Source organism: Paramormyrops kingsleyae, chromosome 6 (assembly GCF_048594095.1).
Source record: "Paramormyrops kingsleyae isolate MSU_618 chromosome 6, PKINGS_0.4, whole genome shotgun sequence".
In the NCBI taxonomy this organism is placed as follows: domain Eukaryota; kingdom Metazoa; phylum Chordata; class Actinopteri; order Osteoglossiformes; family Mormyridae; genus Paramormyrops; species Paramormyrops kingsleyae.
In genome coordinates this window covers 1,974,075-1,997,600 of record NC_132802.1, presented here as the reverse complement: position 1 = coordinate 1,997,600, position 23,526 = coordinate 1,974,075, and the positions used below count along the sequence as shown (strand labels likewise).

The following is a 23,526-nucleotide window of genomic DNA, read 5'->3' as shown; positions in this document are numbered from 1 at the left end:
GGCCTGAGCAGGCCCTGGTCCCGGCTGAAGGCAGACTCGCCACTATCGCTAAGGCATCACAATCGCTTCACAAAGCCGCCGCCGTCCGCGCAAATTAAAACATCAATAATGCACAAGTGCTTTTCAGGTTCCTGCGGCGGACACTCAGCGCAACCGGCGGTGAAATGCGCACTTGCAGCCACCCCCCTCCTCAGAGGGCTGAAATGCAACGTGAACACTACCGTGACCCCATGCACTGAAGACCGAACACACGGGGAACCGGGTGGAGCCTGGGGGGGGGGGGGGTGTGGGGGTGTGGCTGTGTTTGGATTGGTGGGCAAGGGGCAGGCATGTGGCACAGCTGAGGGCAGTCCACGGATTGAGAACTACATCCAACATGGTCTGTGTGTCTGTAATGAGACCAGGCCCCATTAAAGACCATAACCGAACCACATTTTTGGATGTGCGATCACAGTAGGAACAGACACCACAGCCTCTTCCGCATCATACTCCAACCCCCCCCCCCCCCAGCAGTACACTATACACAGCTATGAGGAACAAACACACAGCTAGATACACAGGCAAAGAGAGAAATTATTTACAGGACCAATAGCTGGTACAGCAGTCAAGTAACTCACCTTTCAGCAAGGTGCTTAAGCTAGAGTATAAAATTCCTCGGTTAAAGTCCATAAAGACTAATACCAGTCTAATAGCGTGCTGGGGGTAGTGCAGAAAACAATTTTATGTTCAAAAGATATTTCAAACATTAAGCTAATAGCGCCACTGCCAATAAATACTGGGAAAAAAAGTTAAGCAACAATTAAAAATATTACACAGACGGACGAAAGAGCGATTCGGAGACTGAAAGTCTGAATGAGAAGGTGCCGTGTCCGTAATTACGCCGTCCGCGGGGGCAGAGCGCACGCGGCCGATTGGCGGCCCCCAGGACGATTAAGCGGCAGCGCCTGAAGCCGCTACCTTGATGAATGGAGGAAACTACGTGGGTAGGTGCCCTTTCGCTAACAGCTAACCCAGCTCCCCATACTCACAGATATTTCCTTTGCGTCTGAAAAAACAACTCAGTCCCGATTATTATCAGCCGCAAATACCCCCCTACAATAAAAAACGAGCAGGCGACCGCGGATTAAATTCTCTCCGCGCCCCGGGTTTAAAAAATTCTTTAAAAGTGATTTATCATTTTTTCCTGGAATAAATGTGAAATTAAAATACTTTAGTTATAAATATTGATATATCTGATATTAGTCAAATATTATTTTCAAACAGTAGAAGCAAAAAGTAATCAAAATATAAAAAATGAAAATTAAAAAATGAAACACAATTTGACTGTAAAGACAGGTGCATTTCACTCATCTCGACGTCTTGCACATGCTTACGGGATACTAGTAACGGACATCACTCATCTGATGAATAATTTTATGTAAAAAAGCAAGAAGCCTTTTTTCGTTTGCCGTCAGATCTACAAAGGAAGGGCTTTCGGTGTTGGCTTTGTTTGTGTCTTTTCCTCCCTCCCTCTCTCTCTCCCTCTTTCCTTGCCTGCCTCCCTGCCCGCCCGTCTTTCCGTTACCCCGGCGAGCGATCCCCTTGTTAGCAAACTGTTAAGACAGCCGCTCGGTACACAAATTGCGCTCGACCGAGCGAATTTGTTTTGCAAGGGTGACCTGTTTAATCATCTCATTTTCTTTTGCGGACGTTTATTCATCTGGTTTCCACGGTTACGGAGAACATTAAGGGGCTACAGTAATAAGGCTGGAGAGTCAAACAGGTAATAAAAAAATTAACGCCATTTTCCTGCAGCCGAGGACAGCCGACGAAATGAATCAGGGGAAAGGGGGGCCGGCGGCGGGCCGAGAGGGGGGCTTCCAATATTTTCCAAACAATTAAGACCGGTTATTTTACTCAGAAGAAAAGATCAGGTGGTTCAGTTACGGACACTTACAGTCTTATTGGTGCAAAGTGGGTACTGAGAAAGGTCACGCCACTGTCTTTCATTATAATATTCAGATCAGTCCTCTGTGGGCTCCAGGCTGACTGTGGTTTTATCCCCTTACCTTGTTACTGACACAATCTGCCCCCTTTCCACTCTCTAGCATGTGAAAATATCACTTTGTATTGTGGAAAAACACACGCTCACGCACAACTGGCACACACACACACGCGCGCGCGCACATGTAGGGTAAACATATCCTTATGGGGACCGCTCATTCATTTCAATGCTCGCACACACACATACACACACGCACACAAACACACACACACACAATGTGCTATATTTCAAAGACTTTATATTTTAAATTGTATAAACTTTCCTCAAAGAGGCTCTGTCTGAAACAATTTTTGAATGATTGCTAACAGAAGTCACATGCCCCCTCAGTTACCCCCACCAGCTGAGGTGTCTGTTAAAAAAATTATAATAAATGGCTCTTTTGTGAAGCATTTTCCAGGGAGAAGTGCTCTCTAAGAGCTGGGGGGCTGCTGAGAACAGTGACCCCCCGGCCAATTGATAGAGCCCAGCTTCTGGCCAAATATAGAAGATTCCGGCACAATAGGAGACAGGTGTCGGGAGTGCAGCGAGAGGCCTGCGCCTTCCACAGCGGAGCTTCTCAGCGCTGTCGCTGGGCCACACCAAATAAGGAAAGGGACGCTGCTGTGGGACAAATCGCAGTCAACACCCCGAGACCTGCTGTTATTAAGGACAGAGCTGTTTTTTTTTTCTCTTCCAAATACAGGAATGAGAAAAGGAGGAGAGTTTGGAGAGAGAATTAAATCTAAAACTTTAAAAATACAACCTGACATTTAGGGCAAGGCTTCCACCAGCCCAGTGTTGGCACCCGCCAGCAGAAATGGCAATAAACCCATGAAACTGGGGGCCACCCCATGTAGGCGAGGCTCCCGCTCGTCTCAGAAAGGTCCCCCGGGCTGTTGGGTCGGGAAAGCCGGCCGTGCTTTCATTCACGGTGAGCCGCGCCGCGTGCGAGTGTGAGGACACGGCGGTGGAGCGGCGCGTGCGAGTGTGAGGACACGCCGGTGGAGCGTCGCGTGCCGCCTTCCCCGAGCCGCTTACGTAGAATTTGACTCACTGCGCAAATATCCAGAAAGATCCTGTACACCCGCCCCACCCTCCCACAAAAAAAAACAACAACAACGCTTAAAATGTGTTAAGGTGCCTTTGTGTTTCCAAAAGGCTCCCTTGTTGTCCTGAATGTGATTCAAGGCAGCGGTGCCACCTGGCCCAGTCCGACCCATAATGGATTACTTTCGTCGATTTGTGGTATGCCCCCCCCCCTCCCCCAGCCAGTAATGGCTCCACATTTGGGGAGAAGCTTACATGGCATGGAATGGAGTGTGTGTGTGTGTGTGTTCACAGGTGTGACGTGAAGACACTTTTGACATCCCAAAGTGACCAACCACCCCCCCCCCCCAACCACATCCCAGTAAGTTTCCCTTCAAAAGAAGGCAGAGTCGAGCAGCGGCTTTATGGCCGTTATCACTCCACAGAGTAACTGCCAAAAGGACGGGAAGAAAGAAAGAGGGGGGCGAATGAAAAAGGAGGCGGCATCGGTGGCTGGCGGGGAGACAGCCCCTCGCTCTGCTAGCAGCCTCTTAACAGGTGTGCCCCTAAGTCCATGTAATCCTATCAGGTTTCAGAGTTAAAAAAAAAAATTCAGTCAAACAGCAAAAAACTGCCCAGCTCCAGAAGCCCCCCCTCAATCTGCTGCTGGTGACAGAATGGAACAGCTGGGGCTCAAATTTATCATGTAGAGACAGTAATTATGGCTGGTGCTGCCTGCTACTGACCTCACTGAAAAGAATATCAGGTGAAAAAAGGCTGAATGTGAGGAAGGCCCTCCGAACACGGGGGCCATGTTTGCAGTCAATTACTGGGGGGGCAGGGAAGGGTACGGGCACCATCGTGGGCCGGGTGGGACAGAGAAAACAGAAGGATGGGGGGGGGGAGGTCCTCGAGCTAATGGGCTCCGCAAGCAATGATTTCCTGTCAGGAAACTTGGGATCTGGACTGCTGGTGCCTGCTTACTTGCTAACAAGGGGGTCGTGCCAGGGCTGCTGGGGCCCTGCTTCTTTATCATGGGGAATTTCGGGGTGGGGGGGGGGGGGTCACGGTCCCCTTTTTTATGTCGAGATTGATACCCCGTATCACCGTGCTCTCGGATTGGCGGCCGCGGCACAATGGGGCGCTAGCGACAGCTTGATTGAAGCGCTGGTGTGAGGCTGAGCAGAACGTTCCGGACCACCCGAGGAGATCCATTTCCTCGGCTTACGGCCCACTCCTTAGCTCTTTCCACAGATAAGAAAATCCAGATTTCCCCCAAGGAAGTACAAATCACCTTTTTCACCTCTCCACTGATAGCCGGCTGTCTGCCCCAAAAGCTGTTAATTGTTAAGATAAGAACTGCCCCCACCGAGGCACCTCGCACACACCTGCCCTCCCCCAGCACAGTCTCTGACATGATACCCGAATCACAGGCTGCTTCCATGTGCGAGGTGGTGGGCCACCCTCCCCCCACCCACGGCCCACCCTGTCCTTAACCTGCATGTAGGGGTGACACACACCTTAAAGCCCCCCGCGTATAAAAGGATTACTCGTCACATTTTGTGCTGCCTTAATCTCCCTTTCAGGCTCCCTAATAAGTGTGCTTCGATAAGCAGAGCATGCAAATTCATTCTGGGCCGCCAGCACTCTGGCTCGCAGACAGACGTACTAAAGCATTTTACACTCTGCTAATTGCCTCTTCATATTCCTCTTTTCTCTCTTGTATGGCGTATCAACATGAGGAGATTATTTCTCTCTCCTGCTTTGCATGAAATTATAATTTCATATGTTAGATCATATAAGAGAAAAGGGGTCCATCTCCTACTTTGCTGAGAAAATCGAAACTTCGCCAAAAGGACAGGATGGATATGCCGCAGAAGTGGCTGAGGCTGATAGGGGACACGGTTTAAAATGTATTTTTCACTCATTCTGTAAACAGAGATCTGCAAACACTTTCCAAAAAAAGAGCACGTCTGTGGGTTCACGGCTGTGTCAGTGGAAATGTTTCCAATTAATCCCAACTGCTCGCTTATGCATAAAAGAAAAATGAGGGTAGAATGAACACAGAATAGTTTTTCTAAATATTATGGAATAAAAAAGAAAAACTACGCATCAACTTCAACGGACAAGTACGGCGAATTGTTCAATGTGATTTCACTTAACTTTTGCTATTAAGAGAGATGATAAGAGGCAGATTCCCAGCAGATATTAGTAACAAGACAAATAAAGTCCTGAGGTGAAATCTGTTCATTATTCCGGAATCCGGAGTATTAATTAGGCTATTACTCTCTTTTGGTGATAGGGAGTGTTGGGGTTTTCATTAGGATCGCACTGCTGGATGAGCGCACACATGCCTCTCCCCCCCCTCCGCCCCCCGTCACAACCCCCACTCCGATAGACCCCTGCCATCACTCCCTCATTCTGACTCCCCCAGATGGATGGACAAACGTGCATATAAGCATGCAGCAATTTTCCCCCCTTTTTAAGCATCAAACATGTTTAAATACACTCTATGTACCAAAGACCAGTAGAGCAGTGATCTGCCTCCCATACAAAGGTGACAAACATAACTGGCTGCTGGGGGGGGGGGGGGGGGACGCCAAGGCGATGGAGTTAATTATGATATTCTGCTGTCACGGACCATGGGGACTGAGCTGTGTCGATGCTGCCTGTTTCCCCGTGCCGAGGAGATAACACGCTCACGCGACCGATGGGCTGCTTGGCCCGGCGAGGCCGTAACGCGAAACAGGCTCGTGGGTCAGGATGACACGCAAACATGAGGCCGTCCCATCAGGGTGACACTCACCCGCTGGTCACATCCCTGCACAGATGGGAAAACGGGAATCGGGAAAATGGCCCTGTTACCTTTCCGAAGCTCGTGCCGTGACGTTCCTGTGGCATGCTCACTGAGCTCGTTATACAAATACAAACACCCCTTTATTAAACTTAGTTTACGTTTATTAGAAAAATATTTGCTCTTTTCAGGTGTGTACGTCAAGAGGAGGTAATAAGCTATCCGGATATCCCACACCCAAAATTCTCAATGTACTTAAAAAAAAATTGCAACATTTAGTTTTCCTATATACAGCAATATTTTTAGAAAGGAAGAGGGGATCTGTCCCCTTGAAAATTATAGAACAGGTATAAATTATACATTGTGACACAAATGATGGTCCTCTTCTGAGATGGGGATAATAATCACCACCCTGGCACCATCTGAACCCCCTCAGGAGGCACCAGCATTCAAAGGGTTAAAGACAATGCTTTCAGTTTTATTTTATTTTTTTCTCCTTCCATAATGGCTCCCTGCTAAATTTATATCAAAACTCTCTTAATCTGCAGTACACAACATTCCCATTAGCATAACCCAGCCTCCTCATAAAAATTCCAGCTAGTTTAATTAAAAAATGTAAATTTACTGTCATCCGAGGAGCTGGAGAATTAGGACGGCAACAGAATTTTTTATTGCTTAAGACATCAAATTGATTCAGTTATTGCTAAATTGTGATAAAGGTTATTGGAGGCTACAGGCCTGGACTGACTGTCTCTTCAACCCACTTCATTCCGTTATGCTTGAGAGCAGCAGACGCAGTTTGGGGGAACCAGGGCTAAATCAGTTCTATTCTCCGAAGGAGAAAACTACAGCTCTCTATTACATCCCATAAAATAACTCCATTCGCCATGCGGCAGGATGGCAGCGAGACCGTTTGCTGCCCAGCCGAGACAAGGGTGCGCTCAGGGTAAGGGGCTCGATTTATAGATACACACTGAAACAAACAGGGCACGACCTGGGAGTGCTTTTTTATGGGGGGGAGGGTGTACTTTTGTTCTTATGTCAAAGAATTTTGTGGCTAATCAAAAAAATTTTAAAACACTGTCCGGTATTATTCATTATCTTAAAACAGGAACAGAAATCTGCTAGTTTATTTTTAATTTGAAGTGACAAACTACAATATTATTTGTCCGTTCTTACATTTTTCTACAGCATTTGAAAGTCGGCATATATATGTGTGCGTGTGTGTATACATATACATATATATATATATTTTTTTTTTTCTTTTCATTTTAATATCCTTTTTATAAATATCTCGTAAATGTTGCTGGACTATTCTTGTACCCCCTGACAAAACATAAGCATAGGACTATCAGGCAGACTGACTGACTGCATGAAATGAACAAACACTCAATGGCCAGAGTCACCGAGGAAGAGCGGCACAGACTGGACCGTCTGAAAAAAATCAAGCACAAAACCCACCTCAGCTTCTCTTCAGACGGCTGCTTAAAATGTGAGGACCGATCAATAATATTACTGTACGCAATTAAATCTCATTTTTATACCATATGGCAGCTGTGGCTGACGGGCAACACAGAACTCAGAGAGAAATTTCAGGAAATCTAAGCATAAAGTGTTGTTAACCTTCAGATGAAAAACTTTTTCTTTTTGGATTTACATTGCAGCTTTGTTCTGTTAATTGCTGGTGACAAAATTTGATATATATACACACACACACATATATGTACACATGGGTTATATATATATATATATATATATAAATATATAATTATACTTTATACTTATCGTTAGCAATTTATAAAAAATGTTCATGAGCAATATGGATCAGCATTGTTCAGAAACAGTGACAATATGTTGCCCCCCACTTGACTAATACTGCGATATTAGTTTTTCAAAGAAGCGTTGAAATTAAATTCTATTACTGAAAACACAAACACACAGCCTCAAATGCACGTACACACACATGAACACGCACCACGAGCAAAATGGCTAATACGGAAAAACAGGAACAGCATATTCAATTTGAATGTTACACAGGCTCATCTTATCAGAAGGTAAAAAAAAAACTGAAATGAAGATGAGGAAGAGGTGCCGAAGTCAAACAGAGCCCGGCTTTATTCGGCTGCTCACCGCTGCAGTATTGAAACTGGGGTTTGAGGGTAATCACAGCACAAAAATACCCCACGGCCGGATACACGCATTAGGAGAATCGAGCTGTAAACTGCAGAAAGACTACAGGAAAATAAGTCTCTATAACAAAAAAAAAAACAGATCACATATTTGTTTATTTTAATGCTGTGTGGGTACATTCAATGGCACACACACAAAACACAAACACACTTTTCTTAGCACGCAACAATTATATTTCTACAACTTGTTGTTGCGTGGTGCATGACTGTTATGCATGTTTGCATAACTTAAAGAAATTATGAAATAGCATAATATGTTCAACCACTTGTTCAGTATACCTTTATATATATGTCATGCCAGAAAAAAAAGACTCAATGTTTGCCATATCCCCTTGGCAACAAAGCCTTAGGCCATTCTCGGTATCCTAATGACAGCTCACATACCTACAAACACAAACTCATACCTCCGTTCCTATCAGCCTATTAACAACATTCAGTACACTGACAAAACCTTGTCCAGACGGACTCATTCAACAAAAAAAAACACACAGAGAGGCCTAAAATGAGAACAAGAGGCAGTATCATAATTAATAATTTAAAAAACCCAAATATGATTTTGATTCGCTCCACTATAGCTTAAATGCCCTGTCCGTAAGTTTGCCAGTTCGTTTTAGTTCACAGAAATCAAACTCTTTCTTTGAGGAGAAAATGAAACTAGGTTAGTGAACTTTTACTCTCTTTCTGTGTACGGTAGGTGCAGTGTGACGGGAGCTATGAACGACTAGATGGTCATACTTAATGTTGCCGTTCTCCTCTGGTGCTGTTTCAGGCTGATAAATATAGGTGTCTCTCAGCACAAGCCGATCAGCACGGACAAATCTTGTAGTCCCAGGGCATAAAGTCACCGAACGCGGAGGCCTTGATGAACACCCAAAATGAACGAAAGTGTCACAAATGTTTAGAGTAGAAAGAAAAGTACTTACCATGTTCAGGGAATTCGAAGTTAAATCCTCTCAGACATGTAACTTTCATAATACAACTCAACTCTGTTAAAAAATCATTAGAAGTAAGTTGAGTTGTGGTAAACTAAAAAACAAAATATAAAATGACTAGGGAAAAAAACACCTTCCTTCAATAATGTACTAAACTCCTTGACATGTAATCTGTCAATAGTTTGTAGTAGAGATAATGCCGGCTGCCACAGGAGGATTTGATTGGCAGTTGGGGTTTGGCCCCTCCTTCTGTGGTTTTGACTGGGGGGTGTAGGTGAAAAAATACGGAGACTCCCCCTAGCTTGCTCACTTGCTTGCTCTTGCTGTCTCTCTCTCTCTTTCTCTCTCTCTCCCTCTCTCTCTGGTTCACTCACATACACACGCCTGTGTTGGCGATGTTGTCTGAATAGACAGATAGGAAATTACAGAAGAGCAAGAGCTCAGGGCAGACTTTTTTCCCCTCCCCTTGGTGGGCCGGCCTCCCTCTCTCTTTCGCTCCCTCCCTCCCTCTCTCTCTCTCTCTCTCTCTCTCTCTGTGGTCTACTAGCCTTTCAGCTCATATGAGGTGGAGCCTTTGGCTGCTCTATTAAAATGAAAAAAGGGTGAACAACAAAAACTGGACTGAAGAAAAAAAAAAGATCTGGGGGCTGAACTAACAGTGGGTATAACGTGATCCAGCAAAGGAAGGGCAACAGTGGACAGGAGGACTTATGCCTAATACTATTAGGACTTATATGTGTATGTGTGTGTGTGTGTGTGTGTCTGTGTATATATATATAACTATTACATCCGAAACGGACCTGTGCAAATCATTAAATTATTACAGCAACTGAACAATATATTCAGACAAAAGTACATACAGAGCAATACAAATTATTTCCCTTAAGAGGAAAACATTGATAAAGTCTGAAGCTCTGGAATCAGTAATAAATAAAATCTGTTACTGATGTTAATTTAAAATCGATGACTTACCACTTAAACATTGTTAAAAGCTATTTTTAATAAAAGCCAAACTTAAAGTCTGTTTGTAAGCAGATATAATGTCATCAAACAACATTTAAAGTTCAATAGGTTTGTGATTTATCCAATTTTGGTTTAAAATAAATCTGTGAAAACCAGGACAATTCCATATAGCCTCATAGTAACTGAGGTTTATGCAAAAACAACAAGGACAGGCTACTTCCTAGACCCAACAACTTTTTAAAATCTTCTAAATTAATATATTTCTCAAGGGGACGGCGCAACATAATTAATGTGTATTTTAATATGGATCTTAAATTAGAACTTCCAAAATCTCCCAGAGATAAGGGAAGTTGAGATTCTTTTCATTACATATTTATGCATTTCTTCATATAAGAAGGGATGTTTACTACAAGGGAGAAACGCGGAAGGAAGGCAATCATAAGAAGGCCTGAAGACCCTTATTATAATTTTTAGAGTACTTTGGTTGGGCAGTGCCTACCTTTTAAAAATTACGCTGCTTTTCGTTAAGGAAGGGCAGGGGGTATTGATCAGAAACCAGACACACATCTTATTAGTAATCTTATCCTGGAACATTTGGTTGCAGAAAAAAGGGAAAGAAAGAAAAAAAAACCCATTGGCCTGTCTAGGGAAAACAGGCGCCCTGGCACACACACACGCGCGCGCACACACACTTGCCCGCTAATATACATGTCCGTGTCGTTTTATCCCCCCTCCGAGGTGCCTACCTCTCCCCCCTCGCTGTCTATCCCTCTCTCCACTCCTCCGAGCTGCCTGCCTCTCCCTCTCGCTGTCTATTCCTCTCTCTTTCTGATAAGGTATCGGTTTCCATTGTAATTTCAGGTGAAATGATAAACGGCAGCCGTTACCAGGTGACAATGAATACTTTATAAGACAAACCCCTTATTTGCCTGGCAGTTTCTTCCGTACTGGCATGCAAAGCGCCTCTGGAGCTTTTCGGCACATTTTTTTGATATTTGTATAAACCTATTTCTACAAACGCGCTTCTGGCCCGGCGCGCGCACGATGGCGCGCGATAAAAACTTTTGTCATTCTCCGCGCGCGCGCGCGCGCGCTAGGCGGGAGGGGGGGGGGGGGCGGAGGAGGAGTGGGCGCATTGAGGTAAATATTGCGGTCCCCAAATTGCATTTATTTACATTAATTATTAAAATGTCGTTTAAACTGCCCGAAGTTCTGCGTCGCAGGAGCTCAGCTTCGTCGAATTTTTAAAAAAGGGAAACGCATGTTTTCGGACGTTATGAATGCGTTGTGAGTCAATACTTCAGTTCCTGTCTGCTAACACCAAGGACAACATAAAAGCATAAAAACAGGTTTTGGTTGATTTAGTAATTATGACTATGACTCATGTTTGAACAATGGGAAAACGACCCCTCCTTTTTGATACAGTACTTGAAGAAAAAAGGGAGTGCTTTTAAAACGTCTCGTATCAAAGTCCGCCACCTTACCTGTCATAAAAGTTACTTTGCGTGTGTGTGTGTGTGTGCACGCGCCCGCGTGCCTGCTCACCCTAAAGTGGTACACACATCAAACAAGCCCTTCCTCCAGGTCACCATTTCTTTTGATACTGATACGACGGAGTTTCTCATCAGACATCTGAAAAAATACACAAAATACTGTGAACTTTAAAAGACGTTCAGAACACAATAAAGCTATCCAGAGATGATTATGACAAATATTGAGACACCTATCATTGCCACACCCTGTCTCAAACAACCAGCTGCACAATACTCTGGGTTTCATGTCACATTACATTAAAAAGGCTGTGTGTATTTTCTGACGTAAAGGGCCATAAACTCTTTGAATACAGACCTGCTGTATTTAATGCATACATATATTTGCTTAATTAAGCCTAATTACATAAAAAAAAACTGTTTCACAGCAGTAAACTTCACAGAACTTTTTTCTGCACTTTTATTTGGCAAATTTTTAAATACGGACAGTGAAATATAAACTGCAATTTGAGGGTGTTAAAATGACTAATGTATTAGTTGACCTTTGTACCTCAGTTGAGGATGTTTACTGTATAAGGGCTCTAAGGGACAAACCAAACGGAATGTGACAAAGTGAATAAACAGATAGACGTTGTGGATCGGATCAGCAACTCCTGTATGGAAGCAGTTTGTATAACTACTGTTTATCTCAGAAAGCAAGACACTGCCTGTGATGCTCTCAAGTTAAATACCTTTATTGTCAGTACATAACAAACATATAACTAAATAAATCGAAAACTAAAACAGTGGATTGTAACCAAAAAGTCTGAAAAGGAATTGATCATTTATAAATGTTTTTAGTGTGTTTCTGTATTTTGAGGGTTCACCTCTGTGTGTTATTCTTATTTTTGTAAAAAGCAGGTCTGACAAACTTAAATGTGTCATCTTGCTGAATGGTACCTTCTCTAGGTGCTCTGAGCTTTAAAGCCGCCATTGTTCAGTGACTGGACCTTAGCTAGAAACCTTTTTACATTCTGGAATGTGGAAGTCAGGAATACAGCAGGTTTACAGTCCCATGTGGAAAAAAAGAATGGCGAGAAGAACCCAAGTAAAATATAATAATAATTGCATAATGAATATGTGTTCACTTGTGCAGTTTGGGCCTAACGATTCCTCTTCCATGCCTATTACTCCGTTGTTTTTCTTATAAGGGGTCAGTAATTACTGTTTATTATTATTACTATTATTATTCTCACTGAAAACACTGACAATGTTTGCAAAAACACACCACCATCGGACTGCAGAGTGAGAAGCGGCAGTTTATGATCATCGCATTTTTCAGAAAAGCAATTTATTTCCAAGGCGAGTCCCACGACGCTCGTGGCCTGTGAGGTAGAGGTGACAGATCAGTGGGAGTTTTCTGTTTGGGGGGCCGTGGTGGGCTTGGGGGGGGGGATGGGCTGACATGGTGGGGGCACACCAGTTAAAGGGCTTCTGTGCCCCCCCCCTCCCCTTGACCGCATACCCCAGGCTATGCTGCTCTGAGGCCACAGCCTCCACAGACTCCCTGCATCGATGGGACAATGCGGGGAGGGTCGGTGGAGGGGGGGGGGAGCAAGAGAGACAGGAATGGGGCGGCTTTTGTGCCGGCAGGCCCCAGGGAGACAAACGGAGTGGGGAAATCTGACCTTTTGCTGAGAGTTAAATCGTGTTTGAACCCCTTTCTTTCTTCAGTGGTGGGGCAGAGACTGTAGGCGGGGTGGGGGGGGGGGGTATGTGGTCCTGGCAGAGGATAGCAGAGCAGTTGTGATTTACTAACAGAGCTGGACCAGGCAGACTGAATTAATTACTAGTAAATATCTCTTTTATTTTGTGGGCAGGCTTGTAAAGATTTCTTTCTCATTTTCTCTCGCTCCAGTTGCTTGTTTAGATATCTTTGTATTTTGTGACTTTTTGAACATAACTTTTAGTCTAGTGCAAAGGCCAAGACTAAAACATATGTCCCGTTTTTTTTTTTTTTTTTTTTTTCTGTCTGGTAAGCTGAGATGTGGGATCTTATTCTCTGCGAGCTCTGTTTGAACATCATTATATATTTATTTTTCATCAGCGAGGTTGCTGTGTATTATATTGAACGTGCCACACTACCTGCTATTCAAACACCCAGCTGTCCCCTTAAAAGACTGTAAAATGGTTTAATAATCATCCTCAGCAACATTCTGCCAAATCATTTCATCCTGTTTGTGTGAAAACACAGCTGTCTTCATTTATACACGACCAGGACCGCGCGCGACGCTGCCTCTTCTGATGTATGAGGAAAGGCAGCCCCGCAAAACACGTGACTGGCGCGTTTCACCGAAATAAAAATGCTTAACTGAGAGATATCTTTTGTGTCATCGTCTGAGCTAAAGTATTATTTCACTGGGACGCTTTCATAAAGGCCCGTTCACTGTCATATTTTAGGCATTTCGCAGACACTGATAATAATATTCTGCTAATTTGAATCCCAATCCACTTTTTTAAAGACGGGGAGAAAAAGCAGAGTTTTCTGAGGGCTCTTTCCATAATCATTTCAGACAGATAGCCCTTCCCTATCGCAGATGAGCAAATATTTGTAAACCAGCTATCTAATGGAAAATTATAGTGAAATTAGAGTGAAATTCATGACGGAGAAATCCGATTATCCTTAATTTTATTATGCCATCTAAGCCCACACAGCATATTTTAGTACAGTTTTTTCCATAAATACCTATGCCAGGGGTCCTGGTAATCAAATAAAATTGAAATTCATCTTCCCATTAAATTCAATTAGCTGCAATTTCAAAAGCCTATCAAAGATTTTAATTACTAAATTATAAAATTCTCCAAAGCTAAATTGGGGAGAGAGGAAAAAAAAGGGGTCTCTTCGCATCCGAAAAACAAGCTCCGAAAGGGAAGCATTGATCAAAAAAAGATATCCAGTGGAAAATGGAATTAGAGAGGATGGGGCGGCGCGGCCTATCTGGGCCAGTGATGACGTGCGCCAGGGGCAGAGGAAACTGCTCCAGCCAAGGTGCTCTCCGCCTCCAAACGCCTGCCCTCCCGCTCTCAGCGCTTAATTGTCTAATTGACACCTTAATTTCATTTACGAGCTCCAGCATCCAGGAGACCGGCCGCCCACCCCTGGGGGCACACCAGCGTTACAGCGGGTGGGGTTGTGGTGGGTGACGGCGGCCCTCAAACACGAGCGGACTGCGCTGTGACTCAGCGGAAGACTGCGCTGCCTTCGAGAATTCCCCCCGGCGTTTGCTAACCATGACAAATGCAGCACGGCGGCCGACCGGAGAAGGATTCCGGCCACTCTCCATGACCCACAGAGAACCTTTTTTTTCCTACAATAGTATGAAATTCTCCAAAAATATGGCAAAACAATACATGAAGGAGCATCATTTTCCTCATGGGTCATTGAACAGGCATGACTATATAAAAGCCAATAAAGGGATATTCTCTTCTACCGTACATTCTGAACCCTATCAGTCAGTCTGCAGCTCTCGTCCTCTGTCTCCCATAAGCATTCCTGGACAAACTCCTTCCACACCGATCTGCTTGGGTTGTACCGGCAGGCCAGTGCCATCACAATGGACCAGCACCGAGGTCCGGGGGTCACCCAGCAGGTCCATTTCCCACCGACCCCCTCGCCCCGTAGCCCAAAGGCCGCTAAGACAACAGCGCAGCGGCCTCCAGCACTACAAAGCGGAGCCTGAAAGGGCACCTGCTGCCCACGTTCACTTAGGGCTCTTTAGCTGTTTGTTTAAACGGCGCTGCGCAGAAAGAGCGGCTCTTCACACGTCGCCTCGCATAATGATGAATTGGATCGCTATTGCTTTTAATTGTTCCTGGACAAACGTCTGCTTTTTTTTTAAGCTTTGGGGGGTGTTGGGCTGGGAAAGGCATATCCTGAAGTGCCGTCCTGGCCTGGCCCAGCGTGTACAAAAGAGGCTGGGTAAATATGACTAAACTGAAACTTTAATCTGCTTTTTTCCATACTCAAGCTGGCTGGGTATTAAAGATAATCTTTTTTGTGTGTCATATGGAAGGAGAAATGGATGGAGCTAATTTTCAGAGACAAATCTGATATTTGTCAACCGGTTGAAGCATGGTGAGTGGGGGAGGGTGGGGAGGTGCAAAAAAAAAAGCTGGGGATTTTCCGCTAATGCGCCCCTGGATGTGCAGGCGTGTTAACAGCAAAATGCAGATGGCGTGCGCCGCACGGGGAAGTACCAGCTCAGGGCAGCTGGGAGTGCGCGGGCAGATGCCGTCATTTGGCCTCCGCGCCTCCTTCCCAGTCTCGCTGGCTGCCCCACAACCGACGGTAGCAGCCCCTGACCTCCAACCAGCATCCCCATTGTGAAGGGCCTAGAACCCCCGTACTACCGGTTTGAGGAGTCCCTGTCTCTGTGACACCCGAGCTCATCAGTCTTTCTTGTATATTATTAGGCTCTCTAAACAGCCATCTGTGCCACAAGAGGAGACTGACTGCTGTACCTTTGGATACGGCAGTTAAGCTGAATTAGCTGAAACATCTGCCGTCATAAACAGGCAGAGTGCTGCGCTTTCTGATGTGTCAGTGTCCCTGCAGAAGCACCTCAGCATTCTGCGATCCCGCCTCCCTCCACTCCTGGCTCATTTCTGCCCGGGTGGTGAGCTGGGAACCAACTTGCATCCCGGCATTCTTTGGTGGAGTCTCCTTACTGCGCAAGAACCGGCACCTTAACTCACCGGCATTTTCACAATGCCTTGAGTCATCGGCCGTCCTTCCTCACGGTGCCTCCTCCTCCTCAACGAGGAAGACACACGAAACAAGGCCGGCACACGGCAAGGTGAGAGTAAAGGCAGAGAGAGCTGAGCGATCGAAAACTAAACAAAAATAAATGCACAGCCCATATAAACGTCTATACGGAATGATTTCTTTGGTTTAAAAATAACAGCATGCATAAACGCCTCATTCCCGTAACCCTGTCCGCAACTCACATTAAAAGTTTCCTGCTGTCGTCATGCAACAGTCGTCATGACAAACACTGGCCGTCGTCACAAAAGTAGCGACCGGCCAATCGGGTCTTGCACAGCCCAGAGTGCACGGTGACAACTTAAAAAAAAAGATTCAGTTTTCATTATCTTCAAAGTTCTGGGTCACATGCAGTCCAGTGCAGATCTGAGCGTGAGAAGGAGCCTTTACAGCATGTTTAAAGGGACCAGTTAATGTGGCAGCTGAGCCAATAACAGCGAGCCTCCTTAAAGAGGTAATAGAGTTCTCTCCCGCAGGCGACACACTTGCTTCTAAACCAACTATTAGACGTAGTACATGACTGAAGCAGACATTGAGGGACAGAGTGGATTACCGTCGGGGCTGGGGGGGTGGGGAAGGCACATCACTGGGAGAGATGCAGGGAACCGCCATTGATGCTCCTTAGCGACATAAGGCTTTTTTTGCTCTTGTGCTAAGTGAGCCTTGGCTTGGGGGAGGCAGCCCCCCCAACACAGGACGAGGGTTTGGCTTAGGACGGGGGCCTCTCCAAACTGGCAAACGGAGGAGTCTGATTCCAGGCTTAGGTGAGAAACGGCAACAATAATAATAAGGATGGTAACAACAGCAACGTCTGGCCATTGTCCGTCCTGTCATTGGATGGTATCTCCTTTACGTCTGACACTGTGCCAGCACCCTTGGCCATCTGCGCCCGTCATAATGGCGTGAGCTTTTGTTCCTCGGAGCCCAAATCCTACAACATATATGTAACATGCAACACGTGTCATGGCATGTGATCCATCATATACAGTACATTACAAATACAGTGCAGTATAATTTCGTACAAAACATCGGTACAAAATGACACCTATGGCACCTACTAAGTAATTGTTCTACGATATATATGCCTCAAAACATCCCATAATATACCTTACATCGTGTCCTACATCTGTCATTACACACTGCATAAAATACCCCACCATCCACAGCGCCATCGACATACCACGATGCCTGCAAGCCACAAAGTGCCTTTTCTGTAGTGTGTATAGCCAAGCACCAGAACGCAAATGGCGAGCGGCAAGAGACTCTGGACGACGGTGACAGGCCGAGCGCAGACAGCAACACGTGCCACCTGCCGTGCGGAAACCCCCAAGCGACACTGGCACTGCCGTAGCATACCATTGATGAATTATTTAAAACCCCACCTCCTGCGTGCCACGCCCCAGCGTCACAGAGGGCAAAGGTCATGGCCATCCATCAGATCCTGAACGGGGTAGGGGGTGGTTAAATCAGCCAGAGCGAATTGTGGCCCTTTGGAAAAGGCAGACAAGGATGCTCTGTGCTCCCCTGTAAGGCTAAATTAATAAATAAATAAACGAACCTGCCAGAGAGAGAGAGGGAGGGAGAGAGAGAGTAAAGCTCTTTTGGTGTAATTGGGTGAATAGCAAGGACAGCAGAAAATTTACAGGCAGATGACAGTGTGAAGGGGACTCGGTCACTGCACCAAAAGGAACGTCCCCCCACCCCGAGTGAAGGCCACGTGCAGAAGCACCCCCAAGCCTTCTGTCCACCGTAAAAACCCAAAGCCCTAGGGGCTAATCTCCCATTTGTGGTGGGGGGGGGAAGTGCTGGACAGAGCAAACAGTCAGGAGCTGAATCACACGGCAGACCTGGTCAGGCATGGGGGAGGGGCTGAGGCCTTGCCCCGTCTAGTGTGGTGCTACCGCTTCTCAAAGGGGGGGGGGGTACAGTTCCAAACAAAGCTGCCAGTTATCCCTCACTCATGCTTTCTGGGAGACCACAGTGCCAAGTGACCATTGGTAATAGTTTGTGGTGAACAGATTCGATTTATGACGATTGTTTCTGTCTCTGTCCACAGAACCGGGGGTCACATCAGAGGGGAAGCAGTGAATAGGGCAGGTTTACCAGCTTGGCCTTTGAACTATTTTAAAGTCCAGGTGCTCCTCTGCCTGCTCTCTCTTCACTGGGAGGTTCCTGGTGAGGCCTGGCAGGAAGCATGACACCAAGCAGCCAGCCTTGTTTGAATAAATACAAACAGAGGAAGGGTTCCCATTGCTGTGGAGCGCTAATAAATATCAGGATAAAAGACATCAGGCTGACAGACATCAGGCTAACAGACATCAGGGTTAACAGACATCAGGCTAACAGACATCAGGCTAACAGACATCAGGGTTAACAGACATCAGGCTAACAGACATCAGGGTTAACAGACATCAGGGTAACAGACATCAGGCTAACAGACATCAGGGTTAACAGACATCAGGGTAACAGACATCAGGCTAACAGACATCAGGCTAACAGACACAGGGTTAACAGACATCAGGCTAACAGACATCAGGGTAACAGACATCAGGCTAACAGACATCAGGCTAACAGACACAGGGTTAACAGACATCAGGCTAACAGACACAGGGTTAACAGACATCAGGCTAACAGACACAGGGTTAACAGACATCAGGCTAACAGACATCAGGCTAACAGACACAGGGTTAACAGACATCAGGCTAACAGACACAGGGTTAACAGACATCAGGCTAACAGACACAGGGTTAACAGACATCAGGCTAACAGACACAGGGTTAACAGACATCAGGCTAACAGACATCAGGCTAACAGACACAGGGTTAACAGACATCAGGCTAACAGACATCAGGGTAACAGACATCAGGCTAACAGACATCAGGCTAACAGACACAGGGTTAACAGACATCAGGCTAACAGACACAGGGTTAACAGACATCAGGCTAACAGACACAGGGTTAACAGACATCAGGCTAACAGACATCAGGCTAACAGACACAGGGTTAACAGACATCAGGGTAACAGACATCAGGCTAACAGACACAGGGTTAACAGACATAGGCCTAATAGACATCAGGTTAACAGACATGGGGCTAACAGACACAAGGCTAACAGACATTGTTGTGGCTGGCCCTCCCACTGCTGTAGCACACGCGACTGCATGGATGAATGTACGAGAACCAATACAGAGCTGACCACCTCATAATAGATATTAATGTGGAAAGTGCCTGTCACCTGGTCCATAATGAATCAGGCTGCCTTAATGTACTTAGGCCTTCGAAACTTCCCCATGTTCTCATTGTTTTTTTCCCCCACAGAGCTCTCTGACACCGCCAGGCCCCAGCCTCCCACTCCACTGGGTCACCTGGGCTTCAGGCTACTGCATCCCCTCAGAAAATCATTGTGATACCCCAGCCTAGCTCTCTCAAGTCAGGGAGGCCGGCTTGGGACCAGACGGGGTCCCCACAATGTCAAAATAACAGGTTTTTAATTACATTTTATTACATTGTGGAGAACATAATCCACACACACACACACACACACACACACACACACTGGTGTAACAGACATGAACTGAGAGCTGCTGTTAAGAGCAAAGCACTTAACCTGAATTTCTCTATAAACCATCCAGCAGAAGCAGAAGATGTAACTGGCACCAGATATTCTGTAAAATAACAATGACGACGTTCCCCGAAAGACAGGCCTTTCCTCAAACGGACGTGCAGCGCCCACGTGCAGCGCCCACGGCCGCACGACTGGCAGGGACACGCTTTGTTTTTCCTTGCTGCATGAGCTTGCTTTATTTCATTTTTTTTCCCTCTACGACCTTGACCTGCATCTCCGCTCCATCGCTCTGTCACGCATGACGAATGTCAATAAAAAAAAAAAAATGCTGTACTGCCACCCAGCCAAATAATTACCCATAAAAGTTGTAAATACCAGCCAAGGGAGTTCTCTCTTTCTGCTCTTTGTGTTGCTTACCAGAATTAAAAACACAGAAATATGCTGTAAAATGCCCTTCTCCACCCTGGGTGTGGTTTCAAAAAAGATTCAGTGTGTTGCTGCTTAAAATAATTATTGATTACAAACTGCATGGGCCTGCACAGAAAAAGCCCCTTTTCATCGATTTTTTTCCCCTCTCCTCAATGAATAAATATATATTAGAGCTGATATGAATTAAAGGGTGTTTTGCTTCAATTCATCTGAACAAGAAGACAATACATTTTTTGTTACCACGGAAACATGATAACGCCATTCCCTGTCTGTTGCTCAACAATCAATTAATTTAACGCCTTTGTTCTGATGTTTACTATTCTGTTTAGAACTGAAAAGTCTTGTTTAGGCCTTTTTTTCTACCCCCCAAGCTTGGGGTAGTGATAAATAACCCCCCCCCAGAAATACAAAAGCATCTGTCAGGAGAGTCAGGTGTCTGGGTCTGGGACAGCGCTGTGAAACGGCCGCTCTTTTGTTTGCTTCTGAAATTCAGCTAAAACTCTGTCAATAAGCCGCCAGGGTGTGCAAGGGACAATGGGGGGGGGGGGGGGGGGGTGAGGTGGGGTTGTGAGGTGGGGGTGGGGGGTCCGGCACAGGCCCAGACAAGGCTGCCACGTTTGTCCCGAATCATCCAAACCTAGTGCGTGTTGTGCCTGACGCGAATGCTCTGTTTTTGGTGAGAATACATGATGGTGCGGGGTCACCTACATCACTCACACTTCCACACAGTGCCGCCATCGAGATCGATACTCCGTGCCCATCATTGACACTTTTACTATAATAATTACTTTCATACTCTGATTCTTGTTGAGTTTTTAAAAGTACTTGATGATTAACCTGCCCTGGCCAGTTTTATCTTACTCTCTCACCCCAACCCCCCCCCCCCCCCATCCCATATTGTCTATCCTCTCTGTCTGTGACCCAAACATACCCGTATTGGCCAGCAATCCCAGCAACTCTGATAGACTAAGGACTCTTAGGGAAAATAGAAAAAGTCACAATGCACAGATAACTGCATATGCAAAGACCTGCGTGTGTATGATGTTACTAAGACCCCTGACTCTCCAGAAGTGATAACCTGGTGGTGATGGACAGCCCAGGCTAGCAGAGAGTGCACTCACGGTGCTGCAAGCAGCACATAAACCTGCACGAAGACTACAGGCAAATCAACATACACCTTCCTCCGGAACGAGAGGTAAATGTGAAGCAGGTAAAGAGATCAAATTACGCAGCCCAGCGACTGTAGAGCAAATCGAAGGCTAATCCTGCTGCTCAAGCCAGTATTTGAACCCTAATTCTTCAAACTACTAGAAAGACACAGCGGCTGAGTGCCGGTGAGCAGAGGCGGCCGGTCAGCAAGGGCGGATGGCCGGTGCCCTGTATCGACATTCACGCCCAGCGTCCTTCCTGAGACGGTCATTTGTAATTTGCAAAGCTTGCTGATTGGCTCCCTTTAGGTTGCTGAGAGAGGAGCAGACAGATGATATGCAGCGTGATGAGAAAAGCTTTCCTTGGGCATGAACTACATTATTGTTTATTTGAATATGTGTTTTATTTTCAAGGGTTTGTAACTTCTTGGTTTGGATGACATACAAAATACCCACAAAATAGTGCACACACAAGTATGACACTATAAACCTAAAAATAGTAAGTATAATGTTGTTGATATATGTGGAAAGTTACAGAAAATATTATACAAACAATGTGCATATACCTGTCAACTTTACTTATACAGTCGGTTTAATGAACAACTGAATTAACTGAATATGTTTTTTTTTTTAAGTTTGCAAAACAGTCGATGATGCTCAGGCACCGAAGCATTATAACTGAGTTAACTGCTAAGTGAGGAAGAAAACTTGTGGGCCAGCAACAGATCATCAGTCGCTGAATCCATTCTAATTGCTGTAATAGCGACGTATGGGTAAGGAGCCCAGGCAACACCATTAACATGCAGAAGGGATTGCAGAACCACAAGGCAGCTCTGTGTCTTCTCTGTGCGCTATGGTATGTTTTCATTGAATCTGTAGCCATTGATGATGATGTTGTATGTTCCGCATACTGGGTCCACATCAGCCTCTGTCCAGTCAGATTAATTAAGGGCGATGTGCTTTATTGTAATGTGTAATTTTAATGTGTGTTATCTGAAGTCTTTGAATTCAAATTCCTCATGTTTCATTCACACAGTTTCATTGCTGCACTATTCACCCTAGTTTTAATTGTACAATAATAGAAAGACAGGAGAAGGATGGGAATTTAATTCCCAGTAAGGATTCCCTTAAACTGGTCTCCAGTTTTGTGAAATGTCGGAAATGTTTAATTGTGTATCCTAGCCCAAAACACAGATGGAACCGCCCAGATATTAAAGACGAGTCCTGACCCACACACTCAGTTTAAAAACAGAGGCTATTATACTTTTTCATTATTGTTTAAAAGTGTAAAATATTCATTATTTGTGATTAAAATCCCTGTATTCATAGCTGCCGTGAGCCCATTACACCCAGTGCTAATGGGAAGCACTGCTTTTTTTTGCAGTCACAAGTGTGTCGCCCTTAAGGTGAAGGAGTACTTCATGGTCACAGGTATCATATTCTCATCTTTTTGTATGGTTTCGATTTTTTTTTTGTAAAGCAGGTTTCAAAGTAATGACTGCACCTCAAAAGCTCAGAAAGTTTCAGCGAGCCCGGCGCCAGCCCGGAGACCCGGCCGACGGGAAGCGTGACGCGCCCCCCCCCCCCTTTGGAAGACACGCTTCTCCGGGAGCATTGCTGATTGGTGTGTGTCCATTTACTCGAAGGGATTATGATAATATTCCACATTGTGCACGGCGTGGTGCACGGGAAATTCAATACTCAAAAGGTTAATGCAATCAATTAGGATGACAAAAGAGTAAAAGTAAGGGAAAAAAAACCCTCCTCCTCGCTGGGAAAAAACGAGGCAGGAAAGGGAGAAGGAGGTATGGAAGGCTTCAAGGAATCCGGCCGGAAAAAAAGAGGAGTCCCTCAAAGAGAAAAAAAAGATGAAGAAATGTCATCCATTCTATACATACAGTTCAAAGCCGGCAGAAGACAACAGAAAACAGCGAATACTCCTTTAAAGGCAAAATTGCAACACTTACCCCCTTAACAACCATGAATATAATAGATTGACTATTAACACAAAGGCATATTCCTCCTTTGGGGCTAAACAAATACACCTCACAGTGGGCGATGGCCAGGATGGGGAGGGGGGGGGGCAATGGGGACCTGGGTGTCGATTCACAACTTTTGTCCTGAATGAGATCCCATTTGCTTAGCGTTAGCGACACGGGCACGAGTC

General features: G+C 45.5%; 1 protein-coding gene across 3 annotated transcripts in view; it reads right to left on the bottom strand.

Moving 5' to 3' along the window:
* casz1 (castor zinc finger 1) overlaps positions 1-23,526 on the bottom strand; it is a 200,497-nt gene that overhangs the window by 68,670 nt on the left and 108,301 nt on the right. The window contains exon 1 of one of the 3 annotated variants that reach the window (XM_072713360.1): positions 8,956-9,400. The exons of the other annotated variants lie outside the window; for them this stretch is intronic. Coding sequence (XP_072569461.1) covers positions 8,956-9,004 — 49 coding nt within the window. The 5' untranslated portion in view covers positions 9,005-9,400. Of the gene's footprint in view, positions 1-8,955; positions 9,401-23,526 lie in introns of those variants that run through there. 3 annotated transcript variants of the gene reach the window in all.